The sequence below is a fragment of the Lethenteron reissneri genome, chromosome 16, assembly GCF_015708825.2.
Source record: "Lethenteron reissneri isolate LAM-NWPU_2019-01 chromosome 16, ASM1570882v1, whole genome shotgun sequence".
Classification (NCBI taxonomy): domain Eukaryota; kingdom Metazoa; phylum Chordata; class Hyperoartia; order Petromyzontiformes; family Petromyzontidae; genus Lethenteron; species Lethenteron reissneri.
In genome coordinates, this window is record NC_083794.1 from 14578020 (window position 1) to 14595286 (window position 17267).

Sequence of the window (17267 nt, forward strand, 5' to 3'; positions counted from 1 at the left end):
TACAGAGCCTGGAGGCAGCATATTTATTGTGGTATTATTGCAAATTCTCAGAAGCCTTAACATTTTTCTTGAAGCACCCTGTATATACTATCAAAACAAATGAAGCATATTATTGCAATATTAGTTGTTTAAACTTTAGTTACATGGAGGAAGAAAAAGATTGCACGTAGAAGAAGACCTGATGATGCGGGCAGTGATGAGAAGGATACTGGCACTATTTGGACACACATGTAGGATGGACAACAACAGGGAAGTTAAAAGTGTGTTGTTGTTGTTGCTGTTGTTGTTCGAAAAAAATCGAAGGGACTGGAAAGAGAGGAAGAGCTCACCGAGAATGTCTTGACGACGACATCAAGAAGAGATTGGAGCCAGAAAGATGTCGCCAACCACTCGAGCATAGTGGCACGAGACAGGGAAGTGGACACAAAACGTGGACACCTACGGGGCAATCTGCCCATGGATCGTGATGATGACATGGAGGAAATGCCCCCTCAGAGGACGTCCACTGGGGAAAGACGGAGCAGTGAAATCCGCTCGCGTGCACAGCGCACGCCATCGGAAAAACCGTGAGAAGTAGCGTGGCGGGCTGGGGGGGGGGGCAGGGGGTGGGGGCCTTCATCCAGCAGTGGAGTGACAAACAGTCAGCGAACGCTCAATGAGGATGGCACAGACATTTGCGTGCTCTCTAAAACTTACATATAGGGTGGCCCAAATGTCATGTTTTTTTGTTATTAGGTTTTTTCGGTAAAGTCACGTAGGTAAAACATCAAAATTAATAAAAAATAAGTAAAATAAAACTAAAATCACGACGTTTCGGAGGCAACACAAGTCTCCGTCATCAGGTGGGACCGTCACAGCCGGATTAGCTGCATCAAGTGAGGCAATGATTCAAGATGTAATCCCTTAAAAAGCAAGTTGAGGGGGAGGAGAGGGGGTGGGAGCTAATCAGAATGTGGTAGCCAATGAATGGAACGTATCGGGAGAGAGGGGGGGCGGGGCTCAAAGACGGCACGGAGACTTTACCGAAAAAACCTAAGAATATGAATCCTTGCAGTCACGAAAGCTTCAAATCTAGAATCATGTTTTTTGTTTATTTTCTTTGAAACCATCTACGTGACTTTACCGAAAGACCCAAATAATATAAACGGAATAAACCGATGTGGCCTGACCTTTGGGCCGCACTGTAGACCTCTGTCTGACATCGCTTTCAGTCCGATGCCGGAAAAGCTTGTTGGTGATTAGAAACCCATGATCTGGCCCATGCCTTCCAATCACTTCGGCTCAGGTGTCTGCGTCATGACTCACTGGGGCATTAACGTCACCCAATGCGATGAATATGTCCCGAGGGGCCACTTTAGCCGACAACTAAAATGCATGTTGATAGAAGGCATCTGACTCATCGGCCTTGCTTCCGTCCCCTCCACGGACGTTCAGATTCATTCCTCGCTTGTTGGTGATGGAGAGGCGAGCCCACAACGAAACAAAAAATATAAACTGACTATTTTTTTATTTTATCAGATAAGGCCCACTGAGATATGTGACTCTTTTGCAGAAGTGACCTGGCCACAAATGATAGCTCAACGAAGTGGCTTATCACGTGGAAATGCATAGCAACCAAATACTCTAAAGTCTAAAGGCATGTTTTTAAATGTGGAGAGAAAAACTGGAGGATCCTGAGAAAAATCCACGCGACCACGGGGAAAGCGTGCAAACTCCAAATATACATGCGTCAGCGTCGCGATCAAACCGCCTGTAAACCAGGTGAGGTCATTAACATCTCGCCACCGTGGCAACCTTTGCTTGGACTTACCCACACTAGCTCGCCGCCACGCTGCCCCGCCTCCTTAATTTATTCAGAATAAAATCCACTCCATCTTGTGTGACGCTATCCTTCCCCGAGTAGAAGACTGACTGGAGAACTGAGTTTCCCACCCCATCATGGTAACTGGAACCACAACCAGTCTACCCGACATCTTGCATTCCACTAAGGTCCAGGTGGTCACGGTCCAACCCCCGACAGAGGAAGGGCACTCTCTGTTCTCCTCCCCAGCGAATGGTCGTGGCCATACCCTGTTGCAGGTGGAGGTTCCCCAAGGTGGTAGGCGGAGCGGGTGGGGGTCAGTCCCCTGGTTCCACCAAACGGGGTTTGGCCAGGGGGCACCATTGAACACCTCCCCCCTTGGGGTGTCCAGGACCACGCATATTTAGATTCTATATATAAGCATGTCCGTTGTCATGGTCCTTGGGTAATTAAGTTTCATGTGCAGGGGATTAAGGGACCTTCTTGTTGTGTGGATGCGCCGATGCCCTCTTAACCAGACGAGAGCGCGCCCCCCTCCACCCCATCTGGAACGGTGGTGGAAGTGAGCGCGCCGTGGGGGTAGACATCTGACGAACGTCGGCCTTTCTCCCCCTCTCTCTCGTCGCGGAATTACTCACAACAAACCGCAGCGTTACCGCCTGGCGCTGCGACGGCGGTGGGAGTGGGGGTTGTCTGGCGAGGCATTCTCAGACACCCACACATCCCACACGCAGACGAAGACCTCCCCCCCCCCTCGTGTAGTCTTAACAGACTGTTGGGGCAAGTGCTGTTAGCGAGCATCACCTATGAAGGCCGACACGGCACACGAGTGCGTGGGTGGCCAGCACCATTCCCGGACGCCTTTGTCTCCCCAGCGCTGATGTTAATGTACCGCACCAGGCTGAGTCGACACAGGGGCGGTGCACATATTTTTCACCCATGTTGGTTGTGAGTGAGAATCGAACCCGGATGCGAGGTTCGTCGTGCAGTGCGCTCACCGCTACACTACCGGTCCCCAATGTACACATGTAGATACACACGCACACACAAACAACAACAACGCGATTTGCCACTCTGTGGTGGTGACATCACCGTAGCGCTTGCGACGGTATTTCTGGATGTACTGACATACACACCAAAGACAAAGATCCCCCACATAGCATATATGCGTTGCTGAGCCAAGTGCTGTACTAACACACGTGATTATTATTGTTACTTCGCTTGCTTGCCCGGGAATTCCTCGCTGAGTCTCACGATCATCTTGTTAGGAGGGTCCTGCCAGCCAGGGCTTCGCGATAGGGGCGGGGGAGGGGGGCGATGGTGATCGCTCTGTACAAGAACGAGGCTGTCATTTTGCGGTGGATTTTGGTTTTTCTTCTCCTTTTCAAATTTGGCAAAATGTGGGCCCACGACGCCGGGCCACAGCGGCCCATTCTTGCGAATAACATCACGAGATGCTGACAGTCCGCTGGCTGCGTGGAGTCCGAGTGGCATTTTGTGTGGTTTATTCTTTTACGGTTGAATCGCCTGCAATCATAATCGGGGTGGCCGCTAGATTCGAACCGTGAACATCTGCAACGAACGGCGCGTTGCATAACGCGCCGAGCGATTACACTCAGGCACGATAACAACAAGCGCCATTAGCCGCGAAGGGGCGGTGACATCAGCACGGCGCCTGTGCCAGGCTAGGTGCACACAATACAAAGATCCCCCGTAGAGCCTCAACAGACTTTTTGGCGCAAGTTCTGTTAGCGAGCACCTATTAAGGCCGGCACGGCACACGGAGGGGGTGGGCGGCCAACACCGTGTACGGCCGCCTTTGTCTCCCCAGTGGTGATGTTTTACACTCCGCACCGGGTATTCATTTAAGGGTCGCCGGGTTCGTAGCGCAGCGTGATAACCGCTGCTCCACCGCTCCCCAAGACATCACAACGCCACACGCGCGTGGGTACGGGTGGCGCACTGCGCTACGAACCCGGCACCCTCCCGAGTTCGATTCCCATTTGAACAGCGAATATCTGAGCCGGCCCTTAGCCTCCCCCCTCTAGGTCGACTCAGCCTTAAGTGAGTACCTGGTACGCGGTGTGTAAAATCATCGTGAGAGAGCCGCACGGCCCACTCTCGTGTGCCCTTAATAGGTGCTCGCTAACACCGCTTGCGCCCAACGCTCTGTTGAAAACGCTATCCCGGGGGGAGAGGCGGGGGGGAAGGGGCGGGGGGGGCTGGAGGGGCGGGGGGGGGGTCTTTGCGGTGTGGGGGGGGGTGAGGCAGGCGGTGAGACTGCGTCTCGCCACCGTGGCCTCTGTGCGCCTGACGCACCCGCGGATTCACAGGCGAGGGTCGATAGAAATCCGCGGAAGTTCCGCGGTCATTCGCCGTTGGCACAGCCAAGGAGGGGGGGGGGGATTTGGAAGCTGCCGCGAGTGATGGGTGGGGGTGGTAATTGGAGCCGAGAGGCGCGAGTGGTCGCGACTCGCTCACACTCACCAAGACCACTCGCCACCCCCATGGATCGTCTCTATCACGACCTCACTCACTCACCACCTCTCACCGCCGCATTCACTCTGCCATTATGAACGTCGGCACGACGCCAGAGGGGGTCGGTGGGTGGCTAGCAACATGCCCGGCCGCCTTTGTCTCCCCAGTGGCGATGTTTACGCACCGCGCCAGGTACTCATTTGAGGCTGAGGCGACCTAGGGAGGGCCCAGGACCGGTTGAGATCATCATCACTGGTTGCGGCCATGAGCAGGAATCGAACTTTGGTAGCCAGGTTCGTAGTGTAGCGTGCTAGCCGCTACCCTCCCCGTTATCATTTCACTATCACCACCACCTCACTCACCATCACCACCACCTCACTCACCATCACCATCACCTCACTCACCATCACCATCACCTCACTCACCATCACCATCACCTCACTCACCATCACTATCACCTCACTCACCATCACTTCACTCACCATCACCTCACTCACCATCACCTCACTCACCATCACTATCACCTCACTCACCATCACCTCACTCACCATCACCTCACTCACCATCACTATCACCTCACTCACCATCACCTCACTCACCATCACCTCACTCACCATCACCTCACTCACCATCACTATCACCTCACTCACCATCACCTCACTCACCATCACCTCACTCACCATCACTATCACCTCACTCACCATCACCTCACTCACCATCACCTCACTCACCATCACCTCACTCACCATCACTATCACCTCACTCACCATCACCTCACTCACCATCACCTCACTCACCATCACCTCACTCACCATCACTATCACCTCACTCACCATCACCTCACTCACCATCACCTCACTCACCATCACCTCACTCACCATCACTATCACCTCACTCACCATCACCTCACTCACCATCACCTCACTCACCATCACCTCACTCACCATCACTATCACCTCACTCACCATCACCTCACTCACCATCACCTCACTCACCATCACCTCACTCACCATCACTATCACCTCACTCACCATCACCTCACTCACCATCACCTCACTCACCATCACTATCACCTCACTCACCATCACCTCACTCACCATCACCTCACTCACCATCACTATCACCTCACTCACCATCACCTCACTCACCATCACCTCACTCACCATCACCTCACTCACCATCACTATCACCTCACTCACCATCACCTCACTCACCATCACCTCACTCACCATCACTATCACCTCACTCACCATCACCTCACTCACCATCACCTCACTCACCATCACCTCACTCACCATCACTATCACCTCACTCACCATCACCTCACTCACCATCACCTCACTCACCATCACTATCACCTCACTCACCATCACCTCACTCACCATCACCTCACTCACCATCACTATCACCTCACTCACCATCACCTCACTCACCATCACCTCACTCACCATCACTATCACCTCACTCACCATCACCTCACTCACCATCACCTCACTCACCATCACTATCACCTCACTCACCATCACCTCACTCACCATCACCTCACTCACCATCTCTCACTCGCCACTGCAACCCCACTCACTATTTCTCCTCACCCCTCTCACCGGCCCTTAGTAACTCGCATTCACTTTCTATCGGCTTCACCGTCACACTCCACCACCCCGTCCACTGATGCTGCCGGCGGGCGCGGGGATGGGTGAGTGTCACGCGTCGCTCCAGGGGAGACAAAGGCGGCCGAGCGTGGCCGTTGGTCTCCCGTGGGCTGTGCTCGTCTTCGTACTGCCACCCTCCCACGGCACTTGCTCCAGCAGCCTGTTAGAGTCGACACTGGGGGGGGAGTCTTTGTCTGTGTTGAACGCGAGCAATGTCGACCTCTGGCTGCAGCTGTGTCCGCCTGCCCTGCCGCGTGACGGCACCTATCACAACCTCAGCGCCCGCATTTTTGGAGATATAATTCGGGAAGTGTTGTTGGGTTTTTCTTCCAGTTACAGTCGTGAGACTCGACTCTGTATTAATTATAGATTTGAAGCTTTCGTGACTGCAAGGATTCATATTCTTAGGTTTTTTCGGTAAAGTCACGTAGGTAAAAAGTAAAAATAAAAATTAATAAAAGTAAAATAAAAATAAAATAAAAATCACGACGTTTCGGAGGCAACACAAGCTTCCGTCTTCAGTCGTGCTGTGACTGTTCCACCTGAAGACGGAAGCTTGTGTTGCCTCCGAAACGTCGTGATTTTATTTTATTTTTATTTGACTTTTGTTAATTTTTATTTTTTACCTACGTGACTTTACCGAAAAAACCCAAGAATTCGACTCTGTATATTCGTGCCACATTTCAGCTGTCTAGTCCTTGCGGGACATCATCACGATTGACATCAGCCATTCACAGTCAGTGGCGTCGTCGTAACGACATCGTCCGCTCAGGGGTTGCTGCAATGGGTCAGGAGGGGCCCCAATGTTTGATTCGTCTCGCACGGTGGCACCTCGAGGCTGTGAGACATCGCGGCTCCTCTTGCCTCGTCACATCGTCGTTACGCTCACGGTCTCGAACATTTCACGCTGTAGGGGCGCTCCGTCTTCACGAAATAAGTTGTCTGTTCTTATACACTGCTGTTGAAAACAAATCTCATGGTGGTGGTTGTCAAGGGGACCCCCAACTCGTACGTTTGGCCACGGGGGTGGGGGCAAGGCACCCCCTTGCCTGCCCCACGCCACTGGTCGCAGTGCGTGCTGACGTGCCAAGTTCCAGACGCGATTCGCACTGCCAAGAGGAGTTGGGGGACTTGGGCACGAGACGCCGTCACGGCTGGAAGGGGCGATATTCGCATCCTCATGTGGATAGGCACACGGCAAGCATCGCTTCGCCCACTGCCAAAGCTTGGCCAGGACCCTCGTGAAAGAAGAGAACTCTGCGAGGCTTTCCTGGGTCAGCTGGACGCCGCGGTGGGCGATATGTTAACGACCTCAATCCCGACCCTGACGCCTGCTGCTGTTTATTTGGAGTTTGCGTGTCTATCTCCCCGTGGTCGCGTGGATTTTTCTCCAGCCCCTCAATTTTTTCCCTTCACATTTAGAAATCAACATCACGCGTTCAGAGTATTTTGTCTGAAATACATTTCCACACGATAAGCAATTTCGTTGAGCTTATCATTTGTGGCCAGGTCGCTTGTGAAAAAGAGCTGCAGTGGGCCTCATCTGGTAAAATAAAATAAAAAAAGTTTTTTTTTGTTACGATAGAATATAGTATTAACATTGGTATGACATATGTATACCAAGTTTTCAGTCGATACCACATTGGGAAGTGGGTTAAAATTGAGTTACAAGATTTGAGGATACAACAACGACAACAACAACAGACAGAGTGAGCTAAATAAAAGCGTGTAATAAAAAAGTGTTTTTTATTGTCAAAATTATTCGAGTCTTTGAACAGAATCAAGTCGAGTAAAATTCTCACCGCGTGCTTGGAGCGCCACCAGGCGGGCACCAGCGGATGGGGCGGGCAATGTGGGAGTGGGGAGTGGGGCCCTGCACCACCATTGCCCCTTTGGCAACAAAGACAAAGATCCCCCGTATAGCCTGGAACAGACTGTTGGGGCAAGCGCTGTTCGCGAGCACCTATGAAGGCCGGCACGGCACCTATGAAGGGGTTCGTGGCCAGCACCACGCCCGCTCGTCTTTCTCTCCCCAGTGGCGATGTTCACACATCTCACCAGGTACTCATTTTGAGGCCGAGTCGAGCTAGGGGAGGCCCAGGACTAATTCTGACTCTGGACCCAACAGAGAGGAGCTGGGCCTCTTAGTAACCAAGTGCTGGGCTATGAAAATGTGTTCCTACCCCCCCACGATTCCCCTACCCCATCGTTAAGGGGGGGGGGGGGGGGGGGAGCGGTTTGCGGCAATGAAAACTATTCTATGACGACGAGGAGCTGCGCTGTCGTCGTGTGTGGCATGTGAGCTGGCGCGGGGAGCTAAACTGGGTGGCACAGGCCAATGTCCCCATCCTCGTCATCCTCGCCAAGGCGCCTGGGTTCCATCCGGCCCATGGGACTCTCGTGCAGTTGCAGAGCCTGCACACTCCATGGCTGCGCCACACTGGGGATGATGAGTCCCAGCGCGTGATAGTAAGAGGAGGAGGGTGAGAAGGAGGAGGGTGGATGATGTTGAACTTGAGAGTCGCTCTGCACTGGGAGTGATTGAATCGCACCTCGGTACCTGTTGGGAGGCCACCCGCAACAGTTGTTCCGGGAGAACCCACGAGATGGCGACTCGCCGCCTCTCTCCTCCACAGCCGCATCCGTGGAACTCGGAACACACCGTTTGGATTCGGGGCACGGGAGAGCGGGTAGGGGAAACTTTGATGTGGGGGAGCTGCGGATGGTGGGAGGAGCTGGGAGTGGAGAGCCGGCACGGAATGAGCCACCACTCACATTGAACACACTGTGGCCTTATAAGGAGCGCGAGATAACAGGTGTCGTTTCGGGCAATGGACCTTCTTCGGAGCACGTCATCGCGTTCACGTGCGTGGGCTCCGCGCGCTCGAAGCTTTGATGAGCACGCGCAGCTCGTGTCGTGCTCTCATGGAAGATTGTCGTGTTTTCCGCCCGGGTTCGATTCCCCATTAGCGCGCGCGGTTATTATTTTAATGATATTTTTTCTCGCAATAACTGTGGGAAGGCGCCGTGGATCGGGGCTCGAACTTTGCGTCTGTGGTTCGGCGGCGAGTACTCGAGACGCGTGTATCGTTCACTGCCATCACCTTCGAAAGCCATGCACGTAGAGTCCCTACGTCCGCACGATGGTGAGTCAGCTTTCAACCGACTCACCAACAACATCATGAGCCATGGTTTATCCACTGCTGGACGACGGAGGGCTTCCCCTAACCATCTCTCAAACACAGTTTCCAAAATCAACACGAATATCGGGTGCACGCCTCTCTCCGTGTTCGTCAAGTCCAAGACTTCGTAGACCAACGACGTCTGGCGATCTCTCTTCTGGAGACTTTGCTGCTGAAGTGGAATATTTGGCGTCAAGTATCCGCGACTTTCTTTAGTCAAAATAGCGGCACTTTGCGTCTTGTTGAGGTTTCTCTCGCGACTTGCTGCTGAAACCGTGGAGATGGAAACTCAGGTCCTGGCTCACACAAAGATCCCCCGTATAGCCTTAACCGACTTTTGGGGCAAGTGCTGTTAGCGAGCACCTCTTAAGGTTCACACCAATACGCGCCATTCGCCACTAAGTAACGGTGACGTCACTACTGCGCATGTGCCAGGCTAGGTGCACTTTGAGGCCACGTGCAGTGTCCAAGGCTCTCTCACACACACGCGGGCAGCCCACATAAACTCATCTCACACAGATTCCACCCCGCTATGGAGGCGTACAACCGTGCCGTCACGCTAGCATTCCTACAAGGTGCCCGTATAGCCGAAACAGTTTGTTGGAGGCAAGTGTTGTTAGCGAGCACGCATGAAGGCCGGTACGGTACACGTGAGGGTGATGTGGCTAGCACTACGCCCGGTCAACGTTATATCTCCCCAGGGCTGATGTTTAATTCACACACCGCACAAAGTACTCATTTAAGGCTGTGCAAACCTAGAAAGAAGCCCAGGACAGGTTCAAATATTCTCCACTATGATTGGTCGGATCACCGGCTTCGTAGCACAGCGCGCTCACCACTGCACCACCGCTCCCCATAGATCACAGACATAGATACAAAATACACACACACACGGACACACTGGCTCTCACACCACACACGTCTCAACTTGCGCACGCCGGAGAGAAAGAGAGACAGAGACACGGGTTTCGCCCGATAATCATTTTTTTTATTTCTACGAGCAAAGCGTACGTCACTTTGGACTTGACCGTCAGTCCCTCCATCCCGCTCGCCAGCCAGCCAAACTTAAAAAAAAATCTAGTATGAAGAGCAGTCAGTACATTCTACAATGTCTACTTGCAGCAGTGAAAAGCCCCAGTAGCAAGCTCCGACGCGGAGAGCCGAGTTCGTGACTCCCGTGCTCACGGGAGGGCCGCCCTGGTGATTGGGAACTCATGTGGACCCCATCCCTCCACGTGCGCCCCCCCCTCGCAATGAGTGAAGCTCGCGCCGCAGCGCCAATTAGCCAGCCCGTGCCACCCGTCGATCAAGTCGAATCTATCGATACAATTGCAATCAAATAAATACATACAGAGAGATTACAAAGAGCGTGGGAGAGCCGTTGGCAAAGCTGATAGGAGCGATGCCAAAGCATCATCATCATCATAAGTCATCATAATATATCATCATCAGCATGTATATTTATCGATCATCAGCCATTCTCTATCCACTTCTGGATGAACACGTGCTCATGCACCTGTGCACTGTGCATGAAAAGAAAACGTGGACACGTGATTTTTTATTTTTACATATGAACAATTTTCAGTGTTCGCGGTTGCGTACTGTTTGGTGTGTGGTTGAGTGTGTGGTTAAGCGTGTGCGTGCTTGTGTGTGATTGTGTGTGATTGTGTGTGTATGGATGACTGTAACTGTGTCCGTGTATAGTGTGGTTGTGTGCCTATGAGTGGTCGAGATCGTGTGCGTGGTTGAGAGTGAGTGTGATGGTTGTCTGTGTGTTGTTAAGTCCTTGCTAACAGCACTTGCTCCAACAGTCTGTTAAAGACTATATGGGGGATCTTTGTCTTTGTATGTATGGGTGTGTGTTCTTTTTAAAGGCCGGGCGTGGTCCACGCTGGCTATCCACCCCCTCGTGTGCCCTCCCGGCCTTCATACGTGCACGCTACCATCACTTGCCTCAACGGTCTGTGAAAGCTACCCGGGAATCTTTGTATTTCTTCCTTTGAACTCTGTCGCGATGCGACCTCCGCCTCGCTCGGGAATTCGCCCAGGATTGCACCCGGGGGGCAAACTTATTCTCTTGCAAGCAGAGGCACGAGGCACCGCGTCTACTTTACCCGTGTCAAGCGCACACCTGTCAGGACACCCCCCCCCCCCAGCCTCGCGTTACACACTCGCAGCGGCCGCCGTTAGCGAGCGCCTATTGATGGCCCGCGTGGTCAGCAGCCAACTTCGCCCTCTTTGCTCGTCTCCCCAGCACCGGACATTCATTTCAGGCTGAGTCGACCTAGGAGAGGGCCCGATATCCGGTTTTACATAAAACTGGGTGTTGGCACTCAAGTAGTCGCAACATACACACGCACCGTCTCTATCTCTTTGACGTAAAAAAAATAATACCAAGACAAATATCCCCCGTGTAGCCTTTACAGACCGCTGGGGCAAGTGCTTTTACTGAGCACCTACGAAAGCCGGCACGGCACACGAGGGGGTGGCCAGCACCTCCCCCGACCGTCTTTGTCTCCCCAGTGGTGATGTTGACACATCGATCTCGGGGAGGCCCAGGACCGGTTCAAATAATCGTCACTGGTGGCCATGAGCGGGGAATCGAACTCGGGCCGTCGAGTTCAGAGCGTGGTGCGCTAATCACTATGCCACCGCTCCCCTCTTTGATACACGCACCATCCATCACTGTGACACGCACACACTTCGGCTATACCTCCCTATAACCCCCCATCGGGTCCCCTCCCCGTCCCCCCTCTATCCCCTCAATCCCCGTCTCTCACTCGATGCCGCACGGAACATCAACACGAAGTGGTGGTAAGGGAGGGGGGGGGGGGTCATATCAAGGCACAGGGGGTCTCGCGTTGCCTTGGTCCCCAAACAACCCGCGCCCTTGTCCCCCCGTCCCCTTGCCGGGTCCCCGTGGGGGCCGCGGCTACACCAGGTCGATGTCCAGGTCGGCCGCGTCCTCCGAATTCACACTTCGGATCTTGAACTGCGGGCAGACAGAGGAGGATGGCGTCATCGCGGCTCTGTTGGAGTTCGACAATCGCCGTCATCCGTGGCGGAGAGTCAAGAATGCAATGGATGGGAAAAGGGAGAGGGACGGGAGGGGGAAGGCCGGGACTGACGTCTCCAGAAGGGACAGGGAGGAGGGCACGACTCAAGATGAGCAGCAGCAGCAGGAAGATAAAAAGGTGCATTAGAGAGCGATCGAGCCCCCCCCCCCCCCCGCAGTCACCTGCCGCTGCCCCTCACGCTCCAGCACCACGGTTTGCACCGAGCGCGTCGGGGGGGCTCCTTCCCCCTCGTAGCGCGGGAGCAGCTGCAGGATCGGATACCGCGCCTCCAGCCTGCGGAGAGAGGGTGGGAGACACGGGGGAGCGGAGACACACGGGGGGACAGGGAGGAGAGACACGGGGGAGCCTTTGACACTTCACGTGGCCTCACAGTGCACCTAGCCACTCGGTAGCCAATGGAGACTGTTGGTTGTTGTGTGTGTATTTTGTGTGTGTATCTGTGTGTGTGTATCTGTGTGTGTGTATCTGTGTGTGTGTGTATCTCAGTCAGTCGACCCGTGGCACCTGGGTCTGCCCCGTGACCTCCTGCCAGCGGGCGTTCGACACTTCACGTGGCCTCAAGGTGCACATGGCCTGGCACAAGCGTCGTGGTGACGTCACTGCGTGTATCTGTGTGTATGGGTCTTTATCTGTGTGTGCCTACGTGTGTTTGGGCTCACTTAGTGGTTGTGATGGTCCGTGTGATTGACTCCTTTCTTGTCAATGGACTCAGCTTCTGATTCAGCTCCATGTTTTGCTGGTAGACCAAACACACACCCACACACCCACAATGTAAAAAGAAACATTCAATGTATGTCCTCTCGAATATCAGCAAATTACCAATTTTCGTGGTCTCATTTTGTGCAGAAGGAGGCAGTGACGGCAACTGCCCCTCCCCCCTCCCCCCACCCCCTCCCCATTGGATCTCACCGTTTTGAGAGTCTCCAGCAGGGTCTTGCTCTCCCCGAGCTGCTCGCGCTCGCGCCCCGTCTGCTCCTGCAGGCCGCTGTACAGCTCGCCCAGCCGCCCGGCCTCCAGCTGGTACTCACCCAGGCGCTTCTGCACCCCGCACAGGGCACGCGCACAGACCCCACGGCCTACACGGGCTGCTGGGGCACGTGCTGTCCGCGAGTAGAGGAACCTACGAGGTCCAGCACAGCGCACGAGGGGGTGCGGTGGCCAGCACCATGCCCACACGCCTTTGGCTCCCCATTGCTGATGTTTACACGCTGCATCAGGGTATTCAGACTAAGGCTGGGTAGACCTAGGGGAGGCCCAGGACCGGTTCAAATAATATTCATTGGTGTTGGCCGGGGAGCAGGAATCGAACTCGGGCCCCTGGGTTTGTATCGCGGCGCGCCGATCATTGTGCCACCACTCCCGACGCACACCCGCGGACACCAACGGACACACCGGGTAGCTCACACACCGGCATTTCACACGCGCGCGTGAACACAACGAGCCAACTCAACGTTGGCGCACACACACACACAGACGAGCTCCGTGGATCGTTAGATCGCAGGGCCGTGAGAGATGACAACAACCTGCGGAGTCGTATATCCAGCAGTGGATCGAACGTGGCCGATGACGATGATGGCGATGTGGACACGTGGCCGATGACGATGATGGCGATGTAGACGACGATGATCTGAGGCCACGGACTCACCTTGAGACCGTCGATCTCGGAGTCGTGGTCGTCGCGCGCCTGGGCCAGGAGACGCTCGAACTTCTGCTTCAGGTCGTCGACGCAGACGCGGGCGGCACGCTCCCCGGAGCCTCTACTCGCCACCAGCTGTGCCACAACATCAACAACAAAATCAACAACAACAATATCGACAACAATAACCTTACATCAACAACATCGACAACATCAATAACATCAACAACATGGATTACATCAACAACAACATTATCAACATCATCATCATCAACAACACCACCAACTACATCACCAACATCAACAACAATATCTATTACATCAACAACAACATCCATTACATTAACAACAACATCAACAACATAAAGAATCTGGTGGTGATGCCACCTTTTCCGAACCAAATGCATCTTCATTGTATGAAGAATCCATTCATAAATCCATGCGGTGCGACGTGGTGTGACGCGGTGCGATGCGGTGTGACGTGGTGTGACGCGGTGTGACATGGTGTGACGTGTGTGACGTGGTGCGACGTGGTGTGACGCGGTGTGACGTCGTGTGACGTCGTGTGACGCGGTGCGGCACCTCGAGCTGCAGCGCCTCGTTGTGCCGGCGCAGCCTCGCCGCCTCCTCGTCGCGCTGCTGCAGCAGCTGCTCGTGCTGCGCCCGCCCCGAGCCCAGCTCCGCCAGCGCTGCACGCAGCCCGCGCAGCGTGGCCTGCGACGCGCACCGCGACTTCTGCTCGCGTGCGCGCGGCACACACGCGGCACACACGTAGCACATTATAGGACAGGAGGAGAAGATACAGACTCCACACAAAAACGCAACAAGACGTTGAGTAAATCTCACGGACATAGCTCAGTGGCAGGACGTCCATGATCACCGACGTCTCCGAGAAAGGCTGTGGCTCACAGAGAGACAGAGAGAGCGAGAGATGAGTTGGTGGCGATGTAGAGGGGGGGCGAGTGTTCCTCGCGGGGAGGGTGGGGGAGGCGGTGGGGGGGGGGGGCACCTCGAGGTGCTGGTTCTCCGTGTAGAGAGCGAGCACCATCTCCGAGTACTGCTCCATCTGCTCGCCCGTGCTCCTCAGCTGCTCCTGCAGCTCCGCCTTGCGCCGCTCGGCTTTCTGGGGGGTGGACACACAGAGAGTGGCGCTCGGAGCGGCGTGCGGGACGTGGGGCAGCGACGTCACGCGGTGACACGCGGTGGCACTCACAGTTCTCCCACATGATCCACCCACCCTTCAATCCATCCCTTCACTCACCCATATACATCGACCAATCCACCCGTTCATGCATCCACCTCATCCAACCAATCCAACACATCCACCCAGCCATCAATCAATCAAACAATCCATCCATGCACCCATCCATATCTCAATCCATCCAACCATCAATCAATTCATCCACCCATCCATCCAGCAATCCCCTCACTACCGATCCGTTCATCCGTGCACCTATCACGTGCACAAGATTCATAGATGCAGGCGCACCTGGCATTCGCCCTGCGAGTGGATGATGGTGTCCTCCAGGCGCAAGAGCACGGCGCTGAACAGCGCGTGCGATCGCTCCAGGGACGACTCCAGCTGTGGGGGGGGGGGGGGGGGGGGCAAGGGGGGCGGGGAGTGGTGTGTCACTCTGCTCATCGAGTCAGACTAAAGCACCCACAGGGAGCCACGCGCCACCGGTGAGGGCTGCCACTCGCGATGAGCTCCACAACACAGCTGGGGACTAGCCCACTCTACGAGCAGGAGAGGAGGGGCTCACACTGCCTGTGACTGCGCTGTCGCGGTCTGGTACGTTGATGTTCGGCGAGGTGTTAACGATCGGGCGTCTACCACTGATGATGGCCCGGTGCTTGCGCTTGTTGTCGTGGAACAAGCGGATTTGCTCCACTCGGCTCCTGCCCCGCGTGCCGTGCACGGGCTCACACCATTAAACTTACAATTCTAGCCGCCTGTTGCTTTATTGTAACGTCATACCAAAGTGAATTACTGTCGTTATTGTGATGATTGTTGTTGTTGAGCAGCTGACAGGGATTGTGAATATCCCTGAGAAGAATCTTCCCAGAGGAGTGGCTTTGGGAGGATGGTGCCGGGAACCGAGGCAAGGTGGCCAGGGCCTAACCCCCCCACCTCTTCATTCACTGAATTAATGAATCGTAAAATGAATGAATCAATCGTGGAAATAATTAATACATTATTAGATTGGTTACTTCATTCACAACCAAATGAATGAATAATCAAAATAATGAAGGGTTCAATCGTTCAACAAAGCAATTTACGAATTGGTCATGATGTAATGAGAGCCTATGTCCGGCTCACGTGGTGATTGGCTCTGCCGGTCCTGCTCTACAACCAATGGGGGGAGAGCCTGGGAGCATGGCCCTGGCGTGATCGAGGGATGTCAGCTAGGATGATTGGTTCTGCTGCTCTTGGCCTCAGCCAATGGGAAGACAAGTCAGGGGCGTGGTCCCGGGAGTTGATGGAGGAATCTGGAACATTCAGCGCAGGCTATTAAGGATTGGCTGGAGCGTACCACGTGACCTAGGCATTAAATAAGGGAAGAGTCGAGGGACACGTGGTCAGACAAGGAACGAAGAGAGATAGAGAGGGGCCACGCGTGAGCTGCATGGGTGTGGGCTGTGCGTGAGAGTGGGTGAGGGTGAGCTGCGTGTGAGTGAGCTGTGTGTGTGTTTAAATTTAGTGTTTTAAAGATGTCAATTCACCTGCTGTGTATCTTACTACTGTCCCTCCCGGCCATATCTAGTGCCACACTCAACTCTACAAATGGCTACCCGCGTTACTTTGCGTCAATACTTATTGCTAAATTTGCAACTACACCTGCTAATGAAACAACTTATAGACACTTCTACACTCCATCATTATATCCTTTTAAACCCTATCTTTGTCCCATTACTTCACCAGCACTCCTTCCAAACTTCATTCTGCTCTTTAAAATAACACCATCTGCGAGCTGCTGCTATTCGTCCAAGGTTCGTCGCTCTTCATCCTTTCACAGAAAATACCTGTGCAAACTATTAATTCTACTTTTCTTATTTCTGGGTGGTATTGAGCTTCATCCTGGACCAAATGTAAAGAACTCATATAATTCTGTAGATTTTTCTGGCAGAAAAGGTGTTGGTGTTCTACATGTCAACATCAGAGGGCTTTTGATTAAATTAAGTCAACTAAAACTAGAAGTAGCAAATCTTGACCCGGACATATTTTGCCTAACAGAAACATTTCTCACTCCTGCCGTCAATGACTTGCAGATTACGATTGACAACTACAATCTTTTTCGGCTTGACCGAGGATCTAAAGGAGGTGGAATTGCCATCTATGTTCGTAATACTATTCCATGTTCACCAGCTCACTCCTTGTTTAAAAAATGTTGCTTTGAAGGTCTGGCTCTCAGAATAACTCTCCCTAATAATCAACACATA

The 17267-nt window shown here is 53.7% G+C and overlaps 1 protein-coding gene across 1 annotated transcript in view; it reads right to left on the reverse strand.

The window, feature by feature from the left end:
* Positions 1 to 10085: 10085 nt before the first annotated feature.
* LOC133343055 (myosin-14-like) overlaps positions 10086 to 17267 on the reverse strand; it is a 38939-nt gene continuing 31757 nt past the window's right edge. Inside the window, exons 11-18 of the mRNA XM_061552514.1 lie at positions 15316 to 15408; positions 14836 to 14949; positions 14409 to 14561; positions 13836 to 13961; positions 13100 to 13228; positions 12850 to 12926; positions 12352 to 12463; positions 10086 to 12105 (exon numbers count right to left, since the gene is read on the reverse strand). Coding sequence (XP_061408498.1) covers positions 12046 to 12105; positions 12352 to 12463; positions 12850 to 12926; positions 13100 to 13228; positions 13836 to 13961; positions 14409 to 14561; positions 14836 to 14949; positions 15316 to 15408 — 864 coding nt within the window. The 3' untranslated portion in view covers positions 10086 to 12045. The remainder of the gene's footprint in view (positions 12106 to 12351; positions 12464 to 12849; positions 12927 to 13099; positions 13229 to 13835; positions 13962 to 14408; positions 14562 to 14835; positions 14950 to 15315; positions 15409 to 17267) is intronic.